Source organism: Catharus ustulatus, chromosome 10 (genome assembly GCF_009819885.2).
Source record: "Catharus ustulatus isolate bCatUst1 chromosome 10, bCatUst1.pri.v2, whole genome shotgun sequence".
NCBI lineage: Eukaryota > Metazoa > Chordata > Aves > Passeriformes > Turdidae > Catharus > Catharus ustulatus.
Genome location: NC_046230.1, coordinates 6,769,313 through 6,791,313, shown reverse-complemented (window position 1 = coordinate 6,791,313; position 22,001 = coordinate 6,769,313). Strand labels below are relative to the sequence as shown.

Below are 22,001 nucleotides of genomic sequence, written 5' to 3'. Positions count from 1 at the left end.
GTGGGGTTTTAAAAGCAGAACACAGGTTTATTTACAATCAAGTTCTTATGGGCAGCTGAATAAATAAAAATTTTGCCCCATATACTCTAATTCCCCTCTGCAGAAAGTGTCTGAAAGAAAAGCTGGGTTAGAGGGAGCCTGTCAGAGCAGCTCCCCCAACCCAGCCCCTCCAAAGAACACACTTCCATGGTAAAACACTACCGGGAAAGAAGAAAATAAAGTGCAAATAAAAAGGCAATAAAACGCTGGTGGCTTGTCTTGAGACCCAGATGATGTGGAAAGGTTTGGCTGGATAAAGATATGCCAGGTAGCTCACACTCAGTCACATCATGGTTTAGGGTGCCAGAACAGGACAGAGCTAGGACACCGCTCCATACTACAGAGGGCTCCAGCGCAAATGGGAATATTGCACATGTGCTCAAGAACGGGGCAAGTGGCCTGGAATTGCCAGCACCAAAACAATGGATGTGGGATTTGATGCCACTGCTCCCCGGTGTACTGACAGCCGCCAGGACAGGACGGATGAACAGAAAAAGGGACCAAACATCTGTATTCCAGGACTGAAGTCACAGGATAACTACATTCCTCATCACTGCAGCACAACTTCTACAACAACCTCAACAAGCTTAGCTCTCTTCTCAAACCCAGTAACCGAACTGCCTGTGGTATAAAAAGATTTAAAAAACCTCCTATATTGTGATGCCCAAACTGTTGAAGGGCATTTCAGTGTAAGGGTGCAGAAGTCCTAAAGAACAGACCATTGCCTCAAGAACTGATACATGGAGTTCACATGACAGTGCTGGAGAGCCTGTGCCAGGATCAGAACAGATCCAAACTGAGTTGATGACTCAAAGGCAAAGCTGTCAGAGCCATGGAAGACTCACTTTAAAAGCTGTTCCAACACTTCAAACCGCCTAGGATGTGTTTCAGGATCTTCTCACCCCATGCCTGAACTAGGCCACCAGAACAGAACACAGGAGACAGGACATGCTTTAAGTCAACATAAACAATGACTTCTTTCCAAAGTTTCCACCTCAGAAGTGCTGTAGATACATTTGTGTGACAGGATATTTGGCACAGCTGTCTGGTGAGGAATCCCGCTAGTATCTTCAGCTCCACGTGGTGCATAGATACTGCAAGTAAAGGCATGACTAAGTAGCATTCTCCATCTACAACAGCTAATCCCGTTCTGAGTCCGAGTGCCACAGTGCATTATGGCCGTGAGAAGTCTCTGACTCAGGCTCCTTTCTCCATTGCTTTAGAACTTCCCTCTGGAAAGCAAAGCCCATGTGCTTGTCAGTATCCTGACTCTGGATGGATCCGGGCTCGGGTCTCCATGCTGTGCAGCCACGGACCAGCACCACCACACACAGCCTCGCACCCTCCGTCAGTCAAAACTCAGACCACAGCACGGCCTTGTTTCCTTTGTCCACACTGACCACGTGCGCACCCGCTGGCGACCACGTGACTGCATTGATAGAAGAACTGAAAGGGAAGGCAAGAGTAAGTTTACAAGAAAGTTGAATTCCACAACAGCACTTAGCACTGGAATGAAATATTATAATACTCATATTACCAATTTAAAAAAACCCACTTTCTCACATCTCAAGAGACTTGGGCTTTTAATAAGTCTGAGGGAGGCACAATTTCTTCAAAATGTATTGAATGTACTTTATTAGAATCATATTTCAGTTTAACAAGATAACAAACCTAATCTAATTACATCTAAAGAATATTGCCATGAATCCACAAAGACTTTGCATATTAATAATTCTCACATGCCAATGAAAGTTGCAAAGCTGTACAACTCCCACATTTTGATAGCTCAGCAAGATCCACAACCCCGATCTCCACCCTAGGTTGCATGACCCACTTCCCTCACCTGTGATGCTTTGCAAGCGTCCTCTCCAATTTCCCAGTAAGCACATTCCAAATGTAGAGGGCCCCATCAGCTGAGCCAGCAGCCACATAGTTACCGTCAGGGCTGTGAGATCAGACCAGGCGCAGAAGGCAAAGAACAATTTCCAAGTCAGCCATTTTCAGCACACATTATCATTCCATCTACAACTTCCTAAGGAAGCATCTTGGCATTAAATAGTCTTTTAGGAGCTATGTGTTATCACCCGCTAATACTAAAGAGGTGAAAGCACTTTGAAATCAGAGCATTTCCAAGACATTGGTTCAATATTTACAGATACACTCTGGCTTGACCAAGAGGTCACCTTGGACAAATTACAAAGTCTGCCCCAGTGTTTCTAACTGTAACTGGGGACCAGTGCAGCCAAGCATCAGGAATCACTCAGTTTAGCTGGGGAAAGGCTCATCTGACCTTACCTGAACACAACTCTCGTCCAGTCAGAGCCACACTTGAATCCCTGGGCACTGGAAAGTTAGAATCAGATAAGTGTTAACTCATTTATGAGAAGAGATACTCGATAAAGACAATGTTAAGGATTTCTGCATGGTTCAGAATAAACTCCAGCATCCCTTGATGCCAATTGATGTTTCTCATACACTCTTCTCTCAACAGCACATGAAGAAATTCTTTCCTTTAGAACACAGACTTCTAAGCCAAGCTGCCTTCTTTAAAAAGAAACATGAGAAGATACATTAGAGCACATCTTTGCTGTTTCTAGACACTCTAGAGAACTTTGCCACATAGAAAAAAAACGTGAGGAGACCGTTCTCTTCACAGAGGTCCTGAAAACCACTCCAGCACTAAGGGTAACCCACAACACAAGGTCCTGAAATTCACAGTGTTCCTGTGAAGAATGCACTCACCTGAAGGTCTGCTTGACAGCACTGACCCGCAGATCAATGATCTTGAGTAGATCATCACGGGAACAGGTCAGGAGCTCTGTTCGCTCCGGGTTCAGGTCCAGAGCTGTGATTCTTCCAAACAACTCCAGTTCTTTTACTATGCTTTCAGTCCTAAAGACGGAAAGAGGGAAAAGGAAAAAAAAAAAAAAGGAAAAAAGAAAGCAGTGAACTAGGGTGCAAACCAGTGCATCAAAACTTTGACTTGCCCCAATATGGAAGAAAAAGGGTTACTGGTTTATTCTTACATTTTGTTTCTTTCCCAAGCTAGATTGCACATTGTGGAAAGCATTTAGAGCAAACAGTTAAGACATTACTTTCCTCACTACCCCACCATAGAACAGCAAGTACTGACCAATATAAAATATTTACCAGCAAGCAGGCTGTCTCTTCAGAAAAGAAATTACATACCAAAAAAAACCAAACCAAAACAAAACCACTCCCCAAAAAACCCCAAAACCCAAACCTATAATACCAAACAGCATAAAAGCACTAACAAGTCTTTTTAATGGCCTTTTGCCACTTTTGTAACAGTCTCCCCAGCTGCCAAACTCAGGAAGAAGAGTTCCCTACTTCAGATTAACCTGACAGCAAACCCATAACCATTCCTATATCATAAGGTCTCCTACAATAGTTTTACCTGATGTCCCAGAACCGAATTTTCTTATCAAAATGTCCACTCATTACACACTGCTCAGTACACACGATGTCATTGCAGCTAGATCCTGCAAACACGGTTTTTATACCTAAAAGGTATAAAAGGAGAAAAGGAGATTAAAGGTATAAAAGGAGAAACCAATGGTGACACACTTAAATTCCAAGCTAATAAAAATTGAGACAAAAAATAATCCCTAAACCCTATCCCCTCATACAGTGGCCACACAGAGGAGTGCCCAAGGAATGGCACTGTCTTAAAAAGGGCAAACTGTCTTAAAATAATCCTGATTAAGTCTTCAACCTCTCTGCCCTCCTCAATCTCCTTTGCTGGGACTTTAAATGTTCCCATGACAGCTGCTTCACTTCCACTTAACATTTAGCCAGCTATAATTTGCTGCTGTTAAACAACATGAATCTGTCTCCTTGACCTACGTTTGCAATTCAGGTATCAAGGTAACTTTGAATCTCAAATGCTCTCTCAGTGCAAGCAGGTTTAAGAGCTCCCAGTAGGAGAAAAACCAAGGAAATAAGGTGTTCCTCCCAAAGAAAAGCCTGGATCCTAGCAATTCCTCCATTTGAGATGCTGATTTTTTTTCCAAGAGACATTTCCATCCACCTCAGGGTTAAAAACCTGGCCTGGCTCCAAGTTTTTAGTGGAAGACTAAAATACCCATGCCCAGACTTGGTAAACAAAGAACAGTCCCAAAAACAGCTGCTCTCAGTGTAATAGCATTAACAGTGCTTCCTGCACACACAGGATTGCTTATTCCAGGTAACAGGCAGAAAGAATTCAGTTACTTAAAGAATAACAGAAAATTGCATGACTACTAGCTTTTTCTATTTCTATACTGGCAAAAAGATTCAGCAATTGATCTGACACCAGACTGCCAGGAGCATTCAGCAGAAGCACAAAACATGGATGAAAGGCAGAAGTTAGGCTTCCTTACAAACTTTGCTGCGGAGGTCCCAGAGCTTGAGGGTCCGGTCATGACTCCCCGAAACAATACGCGCATTGTCCAGCAAGAACTTGGCTGACAAAACTTTGCCACTGTGACCTGTCAGGGTGTGCTGGGGACAGGAGATTGACATGGTGAAACTGAGTATTTCCACTTGCTCAAACTGCAATTTGCATGTCTCCTGCATTGCTTGGCAGAAAAAACATGTATTACAGTTAAACAGAGATCACCATTGACTAGGAGTGTTAATTATCAGAGTCCAGCCTGGAGCTGGGAAACACAGGTCACCTTTTGCTGCAGTTTCTCCAGTTACTCAGGAAACTGCCAGCTCCTTCCTCAACACTCTGTACTCCTACATTTCATGGACAGATGGCAACTGCAACACAGTCTTGCAGGACAAACCAATGACAAGGGGTTAAAGCACTCTGAAAATGGAAATTGTGCCTTTCTGCTCTCATTTGGAGCTTCCCTCAAGGACGCAAAAGGGTTTCAAGTCTCAACTGTTATTACACCTTAAAGCCTGAAAGCTGAGACAACCAGAGATTTCAGAAAAACTCCCTACAGCAGCTTCTCTTAAGTGCAGAGACAGGCTCTCTGGGGCTGAGAACATGAACTACATTCACTTAGAGTTGCTCAACATTCACATACTAAATCACAGAACAGACAATGAATTACTAAAGTAAGAGCTATGAAAAACAAGACAAATCTTTGTAGATAGATTTTTTAAAATACTCAACGGAGTATCAAATTACACAAAGCAATCTGGGCTTGGGGGAACACAAAATAAAAGCCCCTAAGAATGGAAAGAAATGGGAGCTAAGCTTTTACACAGAAAACATCATCCCAAAAACACAACCTTGACTTCAGAAAGGAACACAAACTCCAGCAAGGAGGATCTATCTTCCATTGTGCATCTCTCTTCTACTGCTGCTGCACAGACATCACATACAGGTATCCACATTTAGGCAGGGAGTTTTACAGTGATTTCAGCTTTACTACCTCCTATTTATGTGCAAGCCATGAAAAGTCCACAGCGCTCACACTCGAAACAGCACCATTTCATCTCAGAAACAATGAACGCACTCCAAGCAATAACAGGAAGATTAGGCGAATGTCTGCAGGTGCAACTAACCTTTTGTAGTGAATAATCTATGTCTGCTAAACTTGTATTCACTAAAATCCACATCCAATAGCAGGTTTTGCAGCCAAGGAGAAGGTACAAAAGAACTGATATTTCCTTAGACTTGGTATCTCCACACTGAAACTACCCAATGAATTACAGTGCATCTGTTGGTTACAACCAACACTGAAATGTCAGAAGATTTGAATATCAAAGTAGCGTCTTACTAAAATAAAAAGTTGAGGACAAGTGTACATAGGAAATTACAACTAAAAAAAGCTCTTGGAAAGCTGTGAAACTTCTTTAGGTCTATCAAAAGATTATTTTCAAATCAGAGCCAGGAGAAGAATATGAATACAAGGTATTTGGGAGGAAAGGAGGAATCTCTCAAAAGACATTGAGGATGATGTCCAATATGTTGAGGCTTGCTGCCTTGGACAGCCAGGCAGAGGGTTCCTTTTCAAGAATCCTGCTCCTGACTTAAAACAAAAGTCCCTCTTTGTCTTCCACAAAGCCCTTTTCAGTAGTCTGTCCTTTGAGAGACGCTGAAACATTGAGGTGGCTCTCCACAAATCGTAAGAAGCATTTAAAGTTCCTCAGAGGGGTACACAAAAGTGTACACACACTTTATGTAGCAAGGTTTTTCTGGTGGGGGGTTGTATCGGGAAAATACACACTGGAGCTTCCTGCAAGGCTGTGTGGAGATCAACACTGCATTTTAGGTCTTGCTGTGATGACCTTCAAAAGATAAAGAATCTCTAAACAAAAAGAACTATTACAAGTGTCTGCAAATGCCCAACTTCCAAAATTGCTATGTCCCCACTAGACAAAAATGGGAATACAAGACAGAAACAAATTGTGCACTGCTTTGCCTCACAAGACTCACCCGTAATCGATTGTCATCAACTGTCCAGATTCTGCTGGCAAAGTCATTTGAAGCTGCTAAGAGGTAAGAACCCTGTGAACACAAGATTCTTTTAAAATTCCTTCTGCTGGTTAATATGCAAACCAAATTCAAATATTTCCAATAAACCATTAAAACCATACTAGTGCTATTTTGTCAAAGGAAGAAAGGAATAAAACCAAAACCACAGTAGCAAATGTCAGTATGGAAAGTTTATGTAACCCTTCCCAAAGGACTGTGGCACCTGTTTCTCACCAAAATGGGAGGGTTTGTAGAATCATGGCCATAGATTATAAAAAGAATAATGTATACCAGTTATAACAATAACCAGATCGGAAAAAGGCCATTCATCTTTTCCTTCTGCTGCAGTGAGAAAATGCATTCTAATTCACCCTCATCTGTTGAACAGTTGTTTTGCTCTTTTTTGTTTGTCTGGATTTTTTTTCAGAGGAAAAAAGCCCTGCATCATCTACCCCCACTGCTTAGAAAGGTCTCAGAGTGGAATTAGCCTGATTCTTGCCATTTTCATAACATTCTCACATTTTAAGCTAAGATTTCAAAAATTAAATCCACCTGAGCAGAGAGAAATCGACTTGGTTATGGCTTTAGGCTTAGGGCTCCCACAATCATCCATGATGGAGAATGGCCACCACAAAATTCATGCTTGTACTCCTGTCCATCACAAAAGACTTTGCTGAATCCCTGCAATCCTTTGGCATCCCACCCAGGCAATTCTCACTGCAAATGTGTTCAAGTAACTTGCAAAACCTCAGGACTAGTTTCTCCTGCCAATTAACAGCACATCTCTAATGAGTTGGTCAGTGTCCAAAAGAAGGATCCTCTTGGGTGTGTATCATAATTTAGCACACAGAATCACCAAATGGCAGAAATTATATCAGCTTTGTGCTATGGAAGAGGTCTCAGCAGAAAAAGTCAGATCACATGTCCAGTTAGACCAATCCAAGACCCCAAACTCCTTCAAGCAGGACTGTTGGATGCCAATCCCAGTCGTGTCTCCGCTGCTCCAGGTGAACACGACCCAAGCACATCTCACACTGTCAGCAAACACTCTGCCAGCCACACCATTGCTGTGCTGTGGCTGGGGAGAAACTGCTGGGAGAAGAGGGCATGGAACTGCAAGTCTTGGGATAATCAGACCTTTTACTATTCATCACAGACCTCAGTAAAGCACTTATGGAAAAAAACCTTCACAGAAATAAAGCCTCAGTGTATTTACTTCTTCTGTGCTGTTATGCCAGCTTCAGTGGAAAGCTAATTTACTTTAAACAAAAATCCGTAACATATCGACTCATATGCGTTGCATATCATCATCTAAATTGTAAAGCAAGGATCAGAACTACAGACTGCATCTTACCAAATAAAGACCTTTTGCACAATTTTAACTACTTTCATGTTTTAACTCATTTCTTAGGTAACTTTTCAATTAAAATGCAAACGATAGCAGAGAACAGCATCATTCAATTAATTTACACCCAATTACAAACAGTAGATATTGCACAGATACTCACAGCACTATCAAATTCTATGCTTGTAATCCCAGCATTACTGCCAGAGAGGGAACCTTTGGGCTCACACCTATCTGCACAGAGAAAAGATAAACAAAAAACTTGAGCAATGGATTAGAACAGAAGTTGACACAAAGTGTCCCATAATACAAGTTTACTCAGCATCCCACCATACCCCAAAGCAAAAAGGTTTACCTCCCAATACTTCCCAAAGCTTAACCCTCCGGTCCATGCCTCCTGTTGCTAGTAACCGGGAGCCAGGGCTGAACTGCACCGCATTCACCTCCCCATCATGTGCATCCTGAGGAGGGGAAGGAACAGAACAGCCACCCAAAAGGGAATTAGCACACACCCATAATCCACAGATCAGAAAGCTACAGAACTTAAAGGCTACACAGAATCACAGCTGTGCATCTTTCAGCAGTAAATCAGAAATAAAGCCACAGACTGAAACTCTGCTGTGGCTGGTGGTGTACAGACTGCAAAAAGGCTGATCCTCATGTGAAGAAAAAGGCACATGAAGAAAAACAGCAGCAAGGACTCAGCAGCACTAACAAACTACCAAAAGCCTTATAATGCTTCCTAAGTTTAGGTTGTTAAAATCACACCAGAAAAAAAAGATAAGGAAAGGACAGAAAACAGTAACAGGTGATGTACTGTAGAAGGAAAGTAACTTTTCATTCCTCCATCTAGAGACAGCCATGGAACATGATCCAATCAGTTCATGCAACCATGGAAAAATCACGTCAGGCTTGAGTTAAGCAGGTCGGCTGGAAGCAGCACAGCAGATGCAGTCCATTCACTGGGTGTGCTGGTGATATGCAGCATGACTGCTTGCAGAGGACTTGGGCTTAAGCTGTGCCTCCTCTCTGCAGATGCACTCACCCCCCAGCACCCCTGCTTCCCACAGCCTAACGTTCTGAATTCTTGAACTTTTAAAACCTATGTGGATTTTAAGATTTATTCATTTTTTATTCCTCTATTCATTTCACAGATTTTTACTACGTACCCATCACCACAATCTTAATTATTTCTTCAGTATTTACAAAAACTGCTCTTTCAAAACCAGCTTTTCTAGAAACTTGCATATTTACAAAACTTACTGCTTGAGTGTGGTCTGTCAGGTCATATTTAAGGCTAATCACACTTCAAATGTGGTATTTCTGCAAATATAGAGGAGCCATTCACAACAAAACTGGTGAAAGGCCTTGCCTAGCAGTTATGCCTGGGAATGATTCCTGAAATGACTACCTTTTATATCTCCTACTTGCCTCTCTAAAGGTGAGTCCAGTCTGCTCCTTGTATTTGCCAAACCTCTGCCACAGAGCCCTTACATTAATTCTTAGAATGCTGTGCAAGACCTAGACATGTCTTGACCCTTCACCTGGGCTCAAAACACTGGAGCTAAAGCCTAACAGCTCCTTCCCTGATGCCCCTTATTCAAGCCAGTTCCAGCTGCCATTTCAGTCATGATCATATTCTCACTTGAAGTGATATTGCTAGTCCCTCCATCCACAACTTCCACTACAGAATGGTAACAGGGCAGGCAAGAATGCATATGCTTCCCTGCTGCAGTGAGCCATACTGACACTCTGGATGAAGAAAATAAGTCATTTAATATCCATAAAAAATCCACATCCAGCTCTGGAGTGCCCAAAAAAGCTCCAGAGGCATGTTCAAACAAGTTGCATTACAAGACAACATCCTTTCAGTCACGATGCCCTGCACAGAAACTTAAGTTTGGCTTTGCAAAGCCAAAAAACACATAAAGGAGGTCTCAGCTTGAAAACCTTTGATCATGCACAGCAAATAAAGACACCCCATCACCACGAGCTCCTCTTCACCAGGTTTGTTGGATTATATTTGGTGCCACAACTCCCTTTACTCTGGAGATCTGGAACTGAATTAATCCGAAACTGTCAGCAATCTCTTCCTCAATCACAGCTCTACTATGGCATGATAGAATAAGGACTGCTGGGAGCCAAGAAGGTAATGGGGTGGAATTTCCCTGTGCCCTCAGAAAACTTCTTTGTCATCATCGACCTCAGCAGGACAGACATTGAGCACACTGGCTGTGAGAAACATTTAGGCTAAGAATTAAACTGAATGAATGCTTCTACCAAACCAAGAATTCCCCCCTGTCCAGGAGTGCTAACAGGAAGAGTCTCAGGCTATGAGTTCCAACAGAGGATTCTCTTCCTCCAAAACCAGAACAAAGAATGGCAGAGTAGAGAACTCCTTCGGTACTCACAAAGACACATATGGCAGTTGTGGGCACTCTCACTTCTTTACTGGCACCTGGATGTGGCTCTGCATTATCCTGGGGTGCAGGGAATGAGGACAGAGAACGCCTCCTGAGATTAAACAAAGTAGAAACATTTTAAAATGAGAAATGAACGCTGTTTCTCTTGAGTTCATCCTGATCTGTACCTGTCAATTAACTACTCTGTACAGAAAGCAAAAATAGGGGGAAGGTGCTTTTAACATCTATTTTTAAAATCCCATATTTCAAAAATTACATTTGTCATGTAACACTATGTTCACTTGTGGCTTTAGATATTACACAGTTCACCACATGAGTTACCTGAACTGATTATTGACCTCATTTTGGAGCAGTGTTTTTAACAGGAAGAAAACATGGAACTGGCTGCAGCTCCATCGTTCTGTCTAGGAAGACTCAACACCATTTCAGCACTACATCCCAGGCAGCAAAATGCTCTGTTCCAAAGCCTAGGCTGCTCCATTTATGCAAAGACATCCACTTACTGCAGAGTTTAGCTTAGGACTGGCTCCATTCTGGATACTAAGCACAGAAGCCAATGACTTATTTTAAAGAACCCTACTAAATGAGCAAAGTGCAGTGGAAAGTACGAGCAAACCCCATGTATTCTCTCCACAAAGAGGGGCTCATTGCCTCTGTCACTGTAGATAGTTTCTAACCAGTTATCAACTGCAGAATCTAATCAGCACAATGCAGCTGGGTTCCATGTTACTTCAATGGAATACAATCACATGCTGGACTAAGAGCGGATAATGTTTTCACCTGGCAGTATCAGAAGACTGATGTCCCAAAAGGGGAGACTCAGACAGACTGGAGGGAAAGGTCAGAGGTCAGCACACGGCAAGATGGAAGAAACAGGAAGTTGAGGAGAACAAAAAAGAAAAAAAAAAGAAAGGCAGAAGCTAGAAGGAAGGCTGAAAATATTTGTTCGCATTCCCTGCATCACCAAGATTTTGGTGTACATTGAAACCAATAAACAAAACAAGGAGGTGAAAGTGTTCTAACCTACCCAAAGATATTACTGATAGAGTCCAGAAGGCCTCCAGCTGGCTGGGAGAGTCGCTTACTGAAGGAGGGGAGGACAGGTTTAAACCTTGTGAATAGTTTCTCCACAGAAAAATCAATACAAACACATTTCATAGCAACATGTCTCTGGAAAGACTCCCTCCCCTCAGACCCAGCCCAGAGACAGAGAACACCAAGGCAGGCATCAGTGCAAAAGTCATCAGTAACTACAACTCTGAACAAGTTTTGTGGGTGAAGTTTCTTCAACATCCCTCAACCTCACTCAGTGAATTGCTGGGTTTAGACAGAACAATTGGCCAGGTCTGACGTTTCAATCAAATTAATCCATGATCTCACATAAATACCTTTTACTTTCCACTCATTGCTATTTTAGAGAAAGAACAAGGTGCATTTAATCTAGGGGAAAATTATTTTCAGTGTTTCAGATGAACCCAGTTATTTGCAAAGACACATTGACATCTTGCAGAGTAATGGAGGCATAAAACAACATGTATTGCAATATCCATGTCATTAACTACATAGTTTTTAAACATTTGTTTGAAAGATTAAACAAAGATTTTTCAGGCACTAGGGTAATTTAGTTAAAACAGCAAAGGAAAACCAGCACATCTAAAGCATGGCAACAGAACACAGCACAAAAGTTCCCTACTGCTCTGGTAGAAGCATAAACTGTGTTCCACCTAAAGGCAACTAGAAGCCTAAGTTACATTTCCAACATTGTTCCAGCTCTACCTATGCCCTTTGTTCTTCCTCAGCAACATGCTACAAGAATCTCCTGGCCACAAACCTGGACGTCCGGCTGACAGCTCGCACCGGAGAGGTTTCCTCAGCTGTGTCAGAGGTTTCATCTGCAAGCACTTCTATATCATCATCCCTGCTGAAGTGAGAGAAAACACCTCCTTTTCAATCAGCCACTTACAGCATGAGTTGACAGGGTGGCACTGTTCCAGGGCCATGGCCAGTGCACCCCAGGTTTATGGAGCTGTAGTAACACACAGGTAGATAACACACACTGATGCAACTGCCACTGCCAGAGATGTAACTCCACACACAGTGTCTGAAAACAGATAGACAGCAACTAAATTTCAGATTTTTTCTTCCCAGCTGCCAATTCCACTTCACAGCAGGGCTGGATTTCCACATCCCCATTTCTGTTTTCAGATTCTCTTTACTACAGGCATCCTATTTCAGCCTGTAACACTAACTACATACAGCATTGTAACAACCCACCACACCCGAGCAAGGCTTCACTACAGAATGAATGGTATCTGCTGGAACAGTTACAGAACAACAAAAACATGAGTTACTGCAACACCAAGTACAGGTGATACCAGCACCTTTGTCGCTGTTTCAAAACAAGCAAGTGCTAACCACCACATTTATTGCTGTTTCAAAACAAGCAAGTGCTAAAAAAAGCACAAGAAGTAGACTGAATTCTCCTGCTTCACCTACACCAAAGACACCCCTGGTATTTTCTACATTATTGTACTTCAGGGGCTGCACAATTAAGTGTAAGAACTGGCTTTGCTCACTTCACTGAAGCGTTGGTGGTCAACTGAACACAAGTGTGAGGTTTCAACCCATGTACAATACATTAATCCAGCTAACTTAGTCAGCTAATGCTGAAGATTTTCCCCCATTAGTCACCATGGGCTCTGACAGCCTAGTATTTTTCCCTTTGATGATTCTTCCTCCACTGCTGATTTTGCAGGACAAACTACTTTTAAACACACTTTACTAACCTAAGGCCATTTGACTGAAGAGAAGTTTAAATTCAGCATTTAAATAGCCAATCTGTACCATCAGATAACACCCAGCTGCAAAAGCATTTAAAAGGATGAAATAATTTGTAATCTCTCATTTCAGAATATAGCTGAACTTTCAATTCCAAGATTTTGGAGGAGAGTATACATGAAAAGACTATGTAAAATATATTCACTGATTGAATGTATCAGGCTGGTGTTTCAATAAAATAGTATTAAGTTCCGCCAATACTTTTTAAAATCTGAAGTTTCTGCTATTAAAACTATGTGTAGCAGAACTTTCCATGTTAACAGTGTATTTTTAAGTAAATATAAACATCAGGGCACACCCCCTGAAATGGTGCAGTTTTTCCCTTCAGTAAGCAGCACATTTACACAACACAAACCCTCTCAAGTTTTAAAATCCAAGAAGAAATCAAAGCCATCTCTGAAGCAGAGTTTGAGTAGCATAAAGAAGCAATTACGCTATAGGGTGTCTCATACTCCCTTTTCACGTGCCCTTCCTCCCTCTCCCAGCCCTTTGCATAGCCCCCCTTCCATAGGGATGCAATGCTTCTGTCCTTCATAAGGGCTTGCAGCATACCACTCAATGTGACTCTGGGATGTGAACATTAAGAGAAAAGATCTCCAGAAAAGGTCTGCAGGTTGCTCTGGCACCACTCAGCAGGGCCCAGAGACAGAACACCAGATGCAGCTGCTGTGGACCAGGCAAACACAAGAACCCTAATCAGCCCAGCTCAGAGCACCCACAGCTTCCATTGCCCACTTCAGTCCCCTGATCCAACACCACCCAGAGCCAAACACAGCAGGGCAAGAACAAGGGGCTAGAGGGATTTCTCTTCAGCTTAGGTGAAGTACTCCACTGTTTTTCCCTTAGACAATAAATCCCTGTCAGTATGGAAGCCATGTATTTTCACCCAGGTTAATTCACTCAGTACCTGTTCCTACAGGAAATCCTTGAGCACTTTGTAGTCTAACATTTTAAAATCCAGGCATCTCCGGAGTAATTGTTTCATGACTTCACTGTTTCATGAAAAACTATCTTAAAGACCAAAGGCACATATCTCCGCATAAAAACATATTGACCATATGAACCATTCCTGTGACTTTCAGTCCAAGCATCTATTTTTAGTCCTAAAAGAGTTCCTTCTCTAAGTTCAGGTAGGAGAGTTACTGCACATTTCTGACTTTACACAAGAAGTTCAAACACTCCTCTACATCACCCAGTTTAGGAATAACAAAGATACCATTTATCATGCATCTGCATAAACCTGAGGCATAAACTGATGAAAGAGACTCTATAAATCAAGACTGCTTACGGTTCAACAGGCAAGGGTTCTTTGGCAGCTTCTGCCAGCTCCTTCTGCAGCCTGGCCTGGCGTCTCCTAAGAGAGAGAACTCAAGGTTATCAAAAAAGAAAAACAACATTTCCTTAATCCCATTCCAAAGGCTACCCGGCATGGTTTTGATGTGCTTCACAAAATTAAAAAATAATTTAAAAATCAGTCTCCTGCTAATTTTATCCTGATTTTCAAGATACTCTGAGCAGGAGAGGCAATTTTCTTACTGTGAGTAGCAAAGGACAAAATCAATCACTCAAGTGAACATATGGCCCTTTAGGATCCATATGAATATGCATCAGCTTGGAGGGCAAGAACTTGCCAAAATAATGATTGTGTCAGTGAAGCTAATACAAAACCGCCAGCTTCTATGAGACCTGTAATATAGGTCAGTCACCAGCTATCATTTGCTGGCAAGTAAGATGAAACTAGAAGAAAAATTATTTTGCAAGGAAAAAAAGCCATACAAACTACTTTTGCAGTAAGTTTTACATAGCTCAGTTTCATCACACAGATGCTCATTCTAGAGGAATCCAAAAAACACTGACGTTAGTCAAGTCAAAAAAGGATAAAACTAGGAGCAATATAAGATGCAATATGAACAAGAGAAGTCCAAATCTAATACCAGCAAAACCCCACAGCTTCTATCTGATTTATGATCTTCAGCACACAGTTAAATGTTGCTGAAGAAACAAAAGAACATGTTTTATTCATCTGAAAGACAGGAATATTTTCACAAAGTGTCAAGTCTGTTGGCTGGAAAAAGAAAATTCTGGACTCTCATTGTGTTGCATAAGAACAGAGACGTCAGAGGTCAAAACTGAATCTGGTTTTATCCTATGCACTCATAACTGAAAAATATGTCAGTTTTATCAAAGAGACGTCATGGATCTCACCTTGAATCCTTTTCATTTTCTGCATTCAAACGATTGGCTTCTTGTGCTTTCTCTGCCATCCAACGTGACACCAGCTCCTGGTTGTCTTCAGTAGTTTTCCTTAGTTTCTCCTCCAAGGCATTGAAGGTGATCTGGAGAGCATCATATTCATCTTTCAGTGTCTGATTAGCTCGCTCAAGATCTTGCAGTTTGCTACGCAATTCCTGGCACTCTGTTTCCAGTTCAGAAATCCTTTGCAAATACTCTGCAATCCTGGAATGGCAACAAAACATACAAAACCATGAGGACCTCCTTTGGGACCTGTGCCATCTTCCTTGTGCTGTTTGCACAACGCCTCACAAAGGCATTTGTAGCCCTGGGCTGACTCCTAGAGAATATTATAAATCCAATAAAGAACTCCATTAGAAGTCGGGTCACAGACAAAACATTTCATACTCACTTGGCTTCGTTCATCTGCATCTCTTTGTCCTTCTGCTGCATTTGGTTGTTCAAATCAATTACAGACTGGGCCAGCTGGGGAGAGGGGAAAATTGCATTATAAACTGCAGGGATGTCAGTGGATAACACACTGAGCAGCCTTCAGTGCAAGCACAGACTAATCTAGCATTAAAAGCATGGATCACACATTTCAGGTCTTTTTTACCTCAGCTTTCTATGCAGATCTGCTACATAGGTTATTAAATCAGAGAATCCACTTTCAAAAATGAATTGTCAAAAAGCAGCTGTCCTTTGATGTCTCACTCTGTTCCCTCAAAAATTTCATTAATAGATCAAACGGAATGTATATTAGGAAGAAATTTTAGTAGTGGAAAAATCAATACAGAAACGAAAAATTGTCAAGTAAGTAAATGAGCATTGACAACCAAGAAACAAATCGTCCTGTTATGGCCAGGACAGCCATTTCAGGAGACACACAGCTCACACTGTGAACATAGGTGACACCAAGAGTTCTCACAGAGAACTGGTGGAGTGCCTGCAGAGCACAGGGAACAGAGAGGCCAGTGCTGCCAAGCTGCAGCTGTCAGCTCATAGCTTACCCAGTGGCACAGCCTCAGCTGCCCAGGAAGAAGGAAGACTGATTTTTGGGAAGAGTGCCTGCCTGTGTAAGTGGTTTAAGGACACCAGGTTGGGAGCAAAGAAAGTATTCCGAGTGCCCTAACCATTTGGTGCACATGTCCTATAGAAAACAGTCTTCTCTTTGGAAAGATCAGAACTGCTGATACTGGAGCTTCCCCACACCTCCAGTGAGGTGTGATCAAAGGAGCATGATAGCATTTTCCAGGCTATTCACACCATTTCCCTATGAAAGTGTGCAGTCCCATTCAGCTTCCAGACTCATTCAGTCCATTACTATGGTTTTAAAAACCCAATTCTGCTGCTGAAATTCCGTATCTCCTGGTCAAAAAAAACCTGAAACACAAATCCAAGACCTCCTGGCTTTTCCTCTCTTCCAGGTCCAAGTGTCATTGTTACAGAACTCTTGGGATCTGAACCTGCACTCCCTTTCCAGCCTAGCACTGTGGCTCTTTCAACCTCAGCTGGTGCTTGTTTACTTTATACACTGCCACAGAAGTGATGTTGCAAAGTGAGACCACTGAAACCACACACAGCCCCCTATGCCCGACTCAATCTAAGTTTTTTCAAGTTACTAGTGGTCATATATGGCTCTGTGGCCCAGATCAGTCCCTTCCCCCTCTAATACAACTAAAACCCTATTAATGGAGCAGAAAATTCAGCACTTAAAAATCATGCTATGATCTCCTGGTGACAGTATTACAGACCAGCCCACCTCTGGTTGATTTTAATCATCAAAAATTGGGGAAGCTTAAGAAGATTCTAGATGAAAGGAAGAAAAAATAATGATTAATAAGACTGGTAAAATCATGGTCAGACTCCCAAAACACCACATATGGACCACAGAGAACATAAAAAGACTTTCCAACCTCTCCACGTTTCTTGTGCAGCTCAGTCAGCTCCTCTTGGTGCTTTATTTTCAGCTGGGCCAGTTCCTGCAGCTGAGCATCATTCCATGTGCTATCATGTCCTGGGCTGAAATTGGACAGAGAAGAAGAAAATATGTCCCAAACTAAACTCCAGTTGTTTCTGGGTCCAGACATTGCCTCCCTTGGATGCTCTGTACACCAGGGACACGGGTGATTTGTAAAAAACCAAGCCACAGCTGACTTCCACACCACCACACACTCTTCACCAGCCAAAAGGCCATCACACAGTACTGGAAAATTACATCTCCTGAGGACTACATTCACTTTCTGTACGTTTCTAAACCAGAATTCAAACTCCAATGGAAGATAACTCGCCTTTATTTAAATTTGCATGAGGATGACTGAGTCTTAGTCTCTCTAACTTCTGGAACAATTACAAATATTTTACCACCCTGATTTTTTTTCTGGAGGGAGCTGGTGGACCTTGAAGGTGCAAGATGTCTGGAGAGGGTACAGAACCAAAAGTCAGGAAAACCAAGGGAGTATTCAGTACTCCCAAGCCCTTGGGTTTACACTCCCAGGTGTGACAAGCCACTTCTCCATTGGCCTAACAACACTCCTTTTGTGCATAAGTTTTGAAGTGGTTACTAATTGTGGTTTTCAACACTATTACAGTGAGATACATATCAGAACATTTGTATCACCCTCTGACCCAAAAAACTACAGAGTGGAACATTTATCACTCATGTCTCTAAAAGCACAGAGACAGGAACAGAGAAAACCAAGCTTTTTTAAAAAGCATATACACATACAGACTGTGAGCGCATTATCAACTATATTTTGAATTACAGTTTTTTTTTAAAAATCATAATTTTAACTTCAACACCATTGTATCAGACAAACAGAACAAGGAAATTGCATCCCTTTCTGCAGTCATTTTGTGTTGTAACAGTCCGGGGGAAACAGACAGTCCATCCTCACAGTGACATCTTGTAACCTAATGCTCTTCTCAAAAAACAACCAACCAACCCCTCACTGACCTAATGCTGCACAAAATGCATTTCAAAAAAAATGTGTGCAAACAGACAGGAAGCCAAGTCCTGTGGTAATATCCAACACATCCTATAGCTCCAGCCATGCATACCCCTACAGCCCAAACTAGATACTATTCCTTGGTTTTGAGGGAAGTAAAAACACTTTTCCTCAGCTATCTAGGATTAGAAAAGCAATTCTGTTTCAAAAACCTGTCATATATTGAGTACAGCATGAGTTCAGCTGAGTATTTGCTTTCAGATCCTGCTTTTGTGCCTTTCTTCTTTCTCATCCACATTTAGTCCAGCCTCATCTCATCTCTTAGACCTGGCATTTAGCCACATGATTCCCATAAACTGAAATGGCATGAGACAACTGCAGCCATCAGAAGGCTTCTGAAAACTTTCACAGGGGTGTTACCTCCAGCCTGCTGGAGTTTTGCCTGCAATTCCTGTAAACCCAGCAGTTCTTCCTTCTCTGCTATATTGAGTTGTTTTGTATACCAACTGGACACACTCCTACAGTTCCCTTCTGCAGGTCCTGGTTTCAGGACAAGAGCAAGAAGAACGTCAACAGAGGAAGTAATTCTTAGAGAAGTAGGAATTCTGAGCTCTTTGGTCCTGCCTTCTCTTCGGGTACACTGGGGGCAGAGCTGGCCAGCCTTCACCTGTGGAACAGACAGGCTGTCCAAGAGACACCTCTGGCACATGGGTTTGCTATGCAGTCAAACACCAGCAGAACCAGCAGCACAACCTCAGCCTTCAGCACAAGTGCTGCTCCCAGTTTGCTTCCCAAGAACTCCTATTAAAAAGCAGGCACAAAACACATTTCTTTTGGCATTTGGTGCTTACTCAGGACTGACACTTCACAATCATGGTTTATTTCTGTTCTCTCTTTTCATCTGTGATGACACAGATTTAAAGAAACAAAGCCATTAAACCATCCCATACTCATTAGGAAGAGCAGGCAAACACCACAGGTGTTACAAGGTACACAGACCAGGAGCAGCAGCTCATTGTGGTCCACCTCTGTTCCACGAGTTTGTGATAAATCAGCTTCCTTCCTAAACCAGGCCAGATCTTTCTGTGCCGCATACTCTAAACATACTGTAACTTTATCACAGGCTTAGACACAGCTGTAAGTTATATTTAGTCAAACAGAATTTCAGTTTGTTGTGTGTCAAATCACTGTACAGATTCAGAAGCTGTTTGTGTGAGGCATCAAACAGTGGTTTAGGTTACAAGGTGTACAACAGACAGCTGTGACAAAAAAGGAGTGCTACATACCTGATCTCGTGTCTGCTCTGCATGTCATATTTTTCTGCTTGAAGCTTATCAGCCAGCACTGCATGAAGGTCTGACTTCTCCAGCAGCTTGTTATCTGCAGGAGCAGAAAGTGCACTTAAGACAACCAGAAAGCAAATCCAGATTCCCATCTTCTCCTGCCTAGATCACTAGCTGTGATTTAGTCCCTTTAATTACTCTGACACAGCCAAATGCTACATGAGCCTCCACCACATCAGTGTGTTCTCCCTCCTCTTTGATCTCAACAGGTTAAGGCACCATCCACCTACAACCCCAGGAACTCCTCATTAATCCAGATCCTGTGTGGGACTGGTCTTATGAAAACTTAATAGAGAAAGAGAGAGCAAGTGCACAGGTGCATTGCTATTTGCTAAAACAGAGAGAGTTCAAAGTTTACTCTACAGCTCCCCAAAGGACGGCAACCAGGAGAGCAGGCCTGGCAGAGAGGCCAAACCCAGCTCTGCCATGTGCTTTCCCCCACAGTGTGCGGGACCCCCCTTCCATCCTAACATAGCTGAGGCAGGAGAGGGGCAGGCATGAAAGCCCTGAACAGAGAGTGCTGGCCCCTGGATAGCTGCAAATTTTACAAAAGACCATGAGCAGGGTCAATAGCACCATTGTTCTCGGTTCCACAAGCAACTGGGCGGGAATTGTGCAGACAATTCAGACATTCAATCACTGTCCAGAGCACTAAGCGCTGCAGCATCTGAGAGAACTGAAACAACTACGTATTTTCCTCCATAAAGCAGAAATTCCAGCTTTCCTGTTATTACAGACATGTCCCAAACAGCCCCGAGAAAACGGCACGGGCGACGCCCCGGGGACCCTGTGCCACCACGGCTTTCCCACCTTTGAAGAGCAAGAATCCCAGAACGATTCGGGCTGGAAGAGAGTACACGAGGTCATCAGGTCTCACCCTCCCTTCTCAAACGGGGTCATGCCATAGCACACGGCACCGGATAAAATCTAGTTCTGGAATACCTCCAGAGAGGAAGACTCCACACCCTCCCCACTGAGCAGAGTCTCCCTGCAGATACTGATGGGCATCGCTGAGGGAGAAGAGAAGCGCTATTTCAGCCGCGACCCAGTCGGGCCCCGCTTACACTGGGCGATGATCTCCTCGAAAGCCTGGCGCTGCAGCCGGTCCCGCCGCCGCAGCTCCTCCGCGATGTGCCGCTTCCACGGGGGGAACCCGGCGGCGCGCAGCCCCGACGCCATCTCCGCGGCAGCCGAGACGGAGCGGGGGACAGGGAGGCGGCGGGAGCGCGGGGAGGCGGCGGAGGCGGCGGGAGCCCCCTCAGAGCCAGGCCCGGGCCCGCGGCCGCGCCTCCACACCCGCCATGGCGCCGCGCTACGTCAGGGGCCCTCGCGACTGTGCGGCGCGCCGCGACCGCGACAGAGGCTGCCCCGCCTCTGCCTGACGCCAACCGCCCGCCTCAGGCGCCGCCGACCCCAGCACAGGTGTTCCCAGGCCGGAAAGCATCGCGAGATTACGCTGCAAACGAGGAGGCGGGGTCAGCCTCAGGCGGGAGAACAGGAGCTTTCCGAGGTGAGAAGGTCCCGCGCCGCGCCATTTTGTGTCCTCCGTGCAGGCGCCATCTTGAGAGTGGCCCTGCTGCCAGGTTGAGCGTGGTCCAGTCTCCATCTTGAGAGTGTCCGCACCACCATCCTGGGCGTGTCTGTGCCGCCATCTTGAGAGTGGCCAACCCGCCCTCTCGGTCGTTCCTGAGCCGCCATTTTGAGCGTGGCCTCACCGCCATGTTGCAGCCCCGTATCTGCACATGCGCATAAGGCGGCCGCTGGGTGGGACGGTGGCAGCGCCATGCGGGGTCGGGCCCGAGCTGACCTGTTCCGTCACATCGCTCGCAGCTCAGTGTTCCCACACGGTCGGCAGCATTGTGTCGTACCATTGACCCTAGCGGGCTTTGGTGAGGTGCAGGGCTGGTGCCTGTGTGGCAACGGGACTGTCTGGCCTCGGTAGCCACAGCCACACCTCTGCCTGCCGCTGTTAAAGCACGAGTGTTACTGTGAGCGAACATGAAACATTTATTGAGGGCTCCACAGAGAATGTTGTATTACACTATGCAGATATGACACACCTGAAGTGGCATTTGTTGAGTGGTCTTCGTGCTCTTTCCCCCCTTGACAGGACACTGCTGCTTCCCTCACCGCTGCCGGGAATCACAGAATACCGGGATGGTGTCAGGCTGGGCGGGCCCACAGCGGCTCATCTGCTCCCACCCCCTGCTCCAGCCGGGCCATCCCACAGCACACGGCATAGGGGTGTATCCGGAGGACTCTGAAATATCCCCTGTGAGGACAGTCCACACCTCTGTTCAGGCCTGGGGCTCTGTCCTGGAGGGAAGTTCTGGCTCCTGTGCAGGGGGAGCTTCTTGGGATCAGTCCCTGCCGGTTCCTCTGATGTCACTGCCGGAC

At 44.1% G+C, this 22,001-nt stretch overlaps 1 protein-coding gene and 2 non-coding genes across 7 annotated transcripts; all 3 read right to left on the bottom strand.

Moving 5' to 3' along the window:
* Position 1: 1 nt before the first annotated feature.
* On the bottom strand, positions 2-20,914 carry ATG16L1 (autophagy related 16 like 1). Of its 5 annotated transcripts, none has more exons than XM_033068318.1 (19): positions 20,669-20,914; positions 19,548-19,641; positions 17,230-17,335; positions 15,726-15,799; positions 15,287-15,538; positions 14,370-14,435; positions 12,075-12,164; positions 11,271-11,327; positions 11,024-11,071; positions 10,232-10,334; positions 8,176-8,281; positions 7,984-8,054; positions 6,437-6,508; positions 4,422-4,542; positions 3,458-3,563; positions 2,782-2,931; positions 2,335-2,382; positions 1,883-1,984; positions 2-1,485 (listed from the first exon to the last, which is right to left on the bottom strand). In XM_033068318.1, the coding sequence occupies exons 1-19, from the start codon at positions 20,781-20,783 to the stop codon at positions 1,392-1,394; spliced, it is 1,875 nt and encodes a 624-aa protein (XP_032924209.1). In that variant the 5' UTR covers positions 20,784-20,914; the 3' UTR covers positions 2-1,391. The 5 variants fall into 5 exon arrangements, with proteins under 5 accessions (XP_032924209.1, XP_032924210.1, XP_032924211.1 ...); XM_033068319.2 differs by having other exon boundaries at positions 12,075-12,161; positions 20,669-20,847; XM_033068320.2 differs by lacking the exon at positions 11,024-11,071 and having other exon boundaries at positions 20,669-20,846.
* On the bottom strand, positions 7,371-7,634 carry LOC117001125. The gene has a single exon (XR_004418925.1).
* Positions 9,754-10,024, bottom strand: LOC117001126. The gene has a single exon (XR_004418926.1).
* Positions 20,915-22,001: the final 1,087 nt, after the last annotated feature.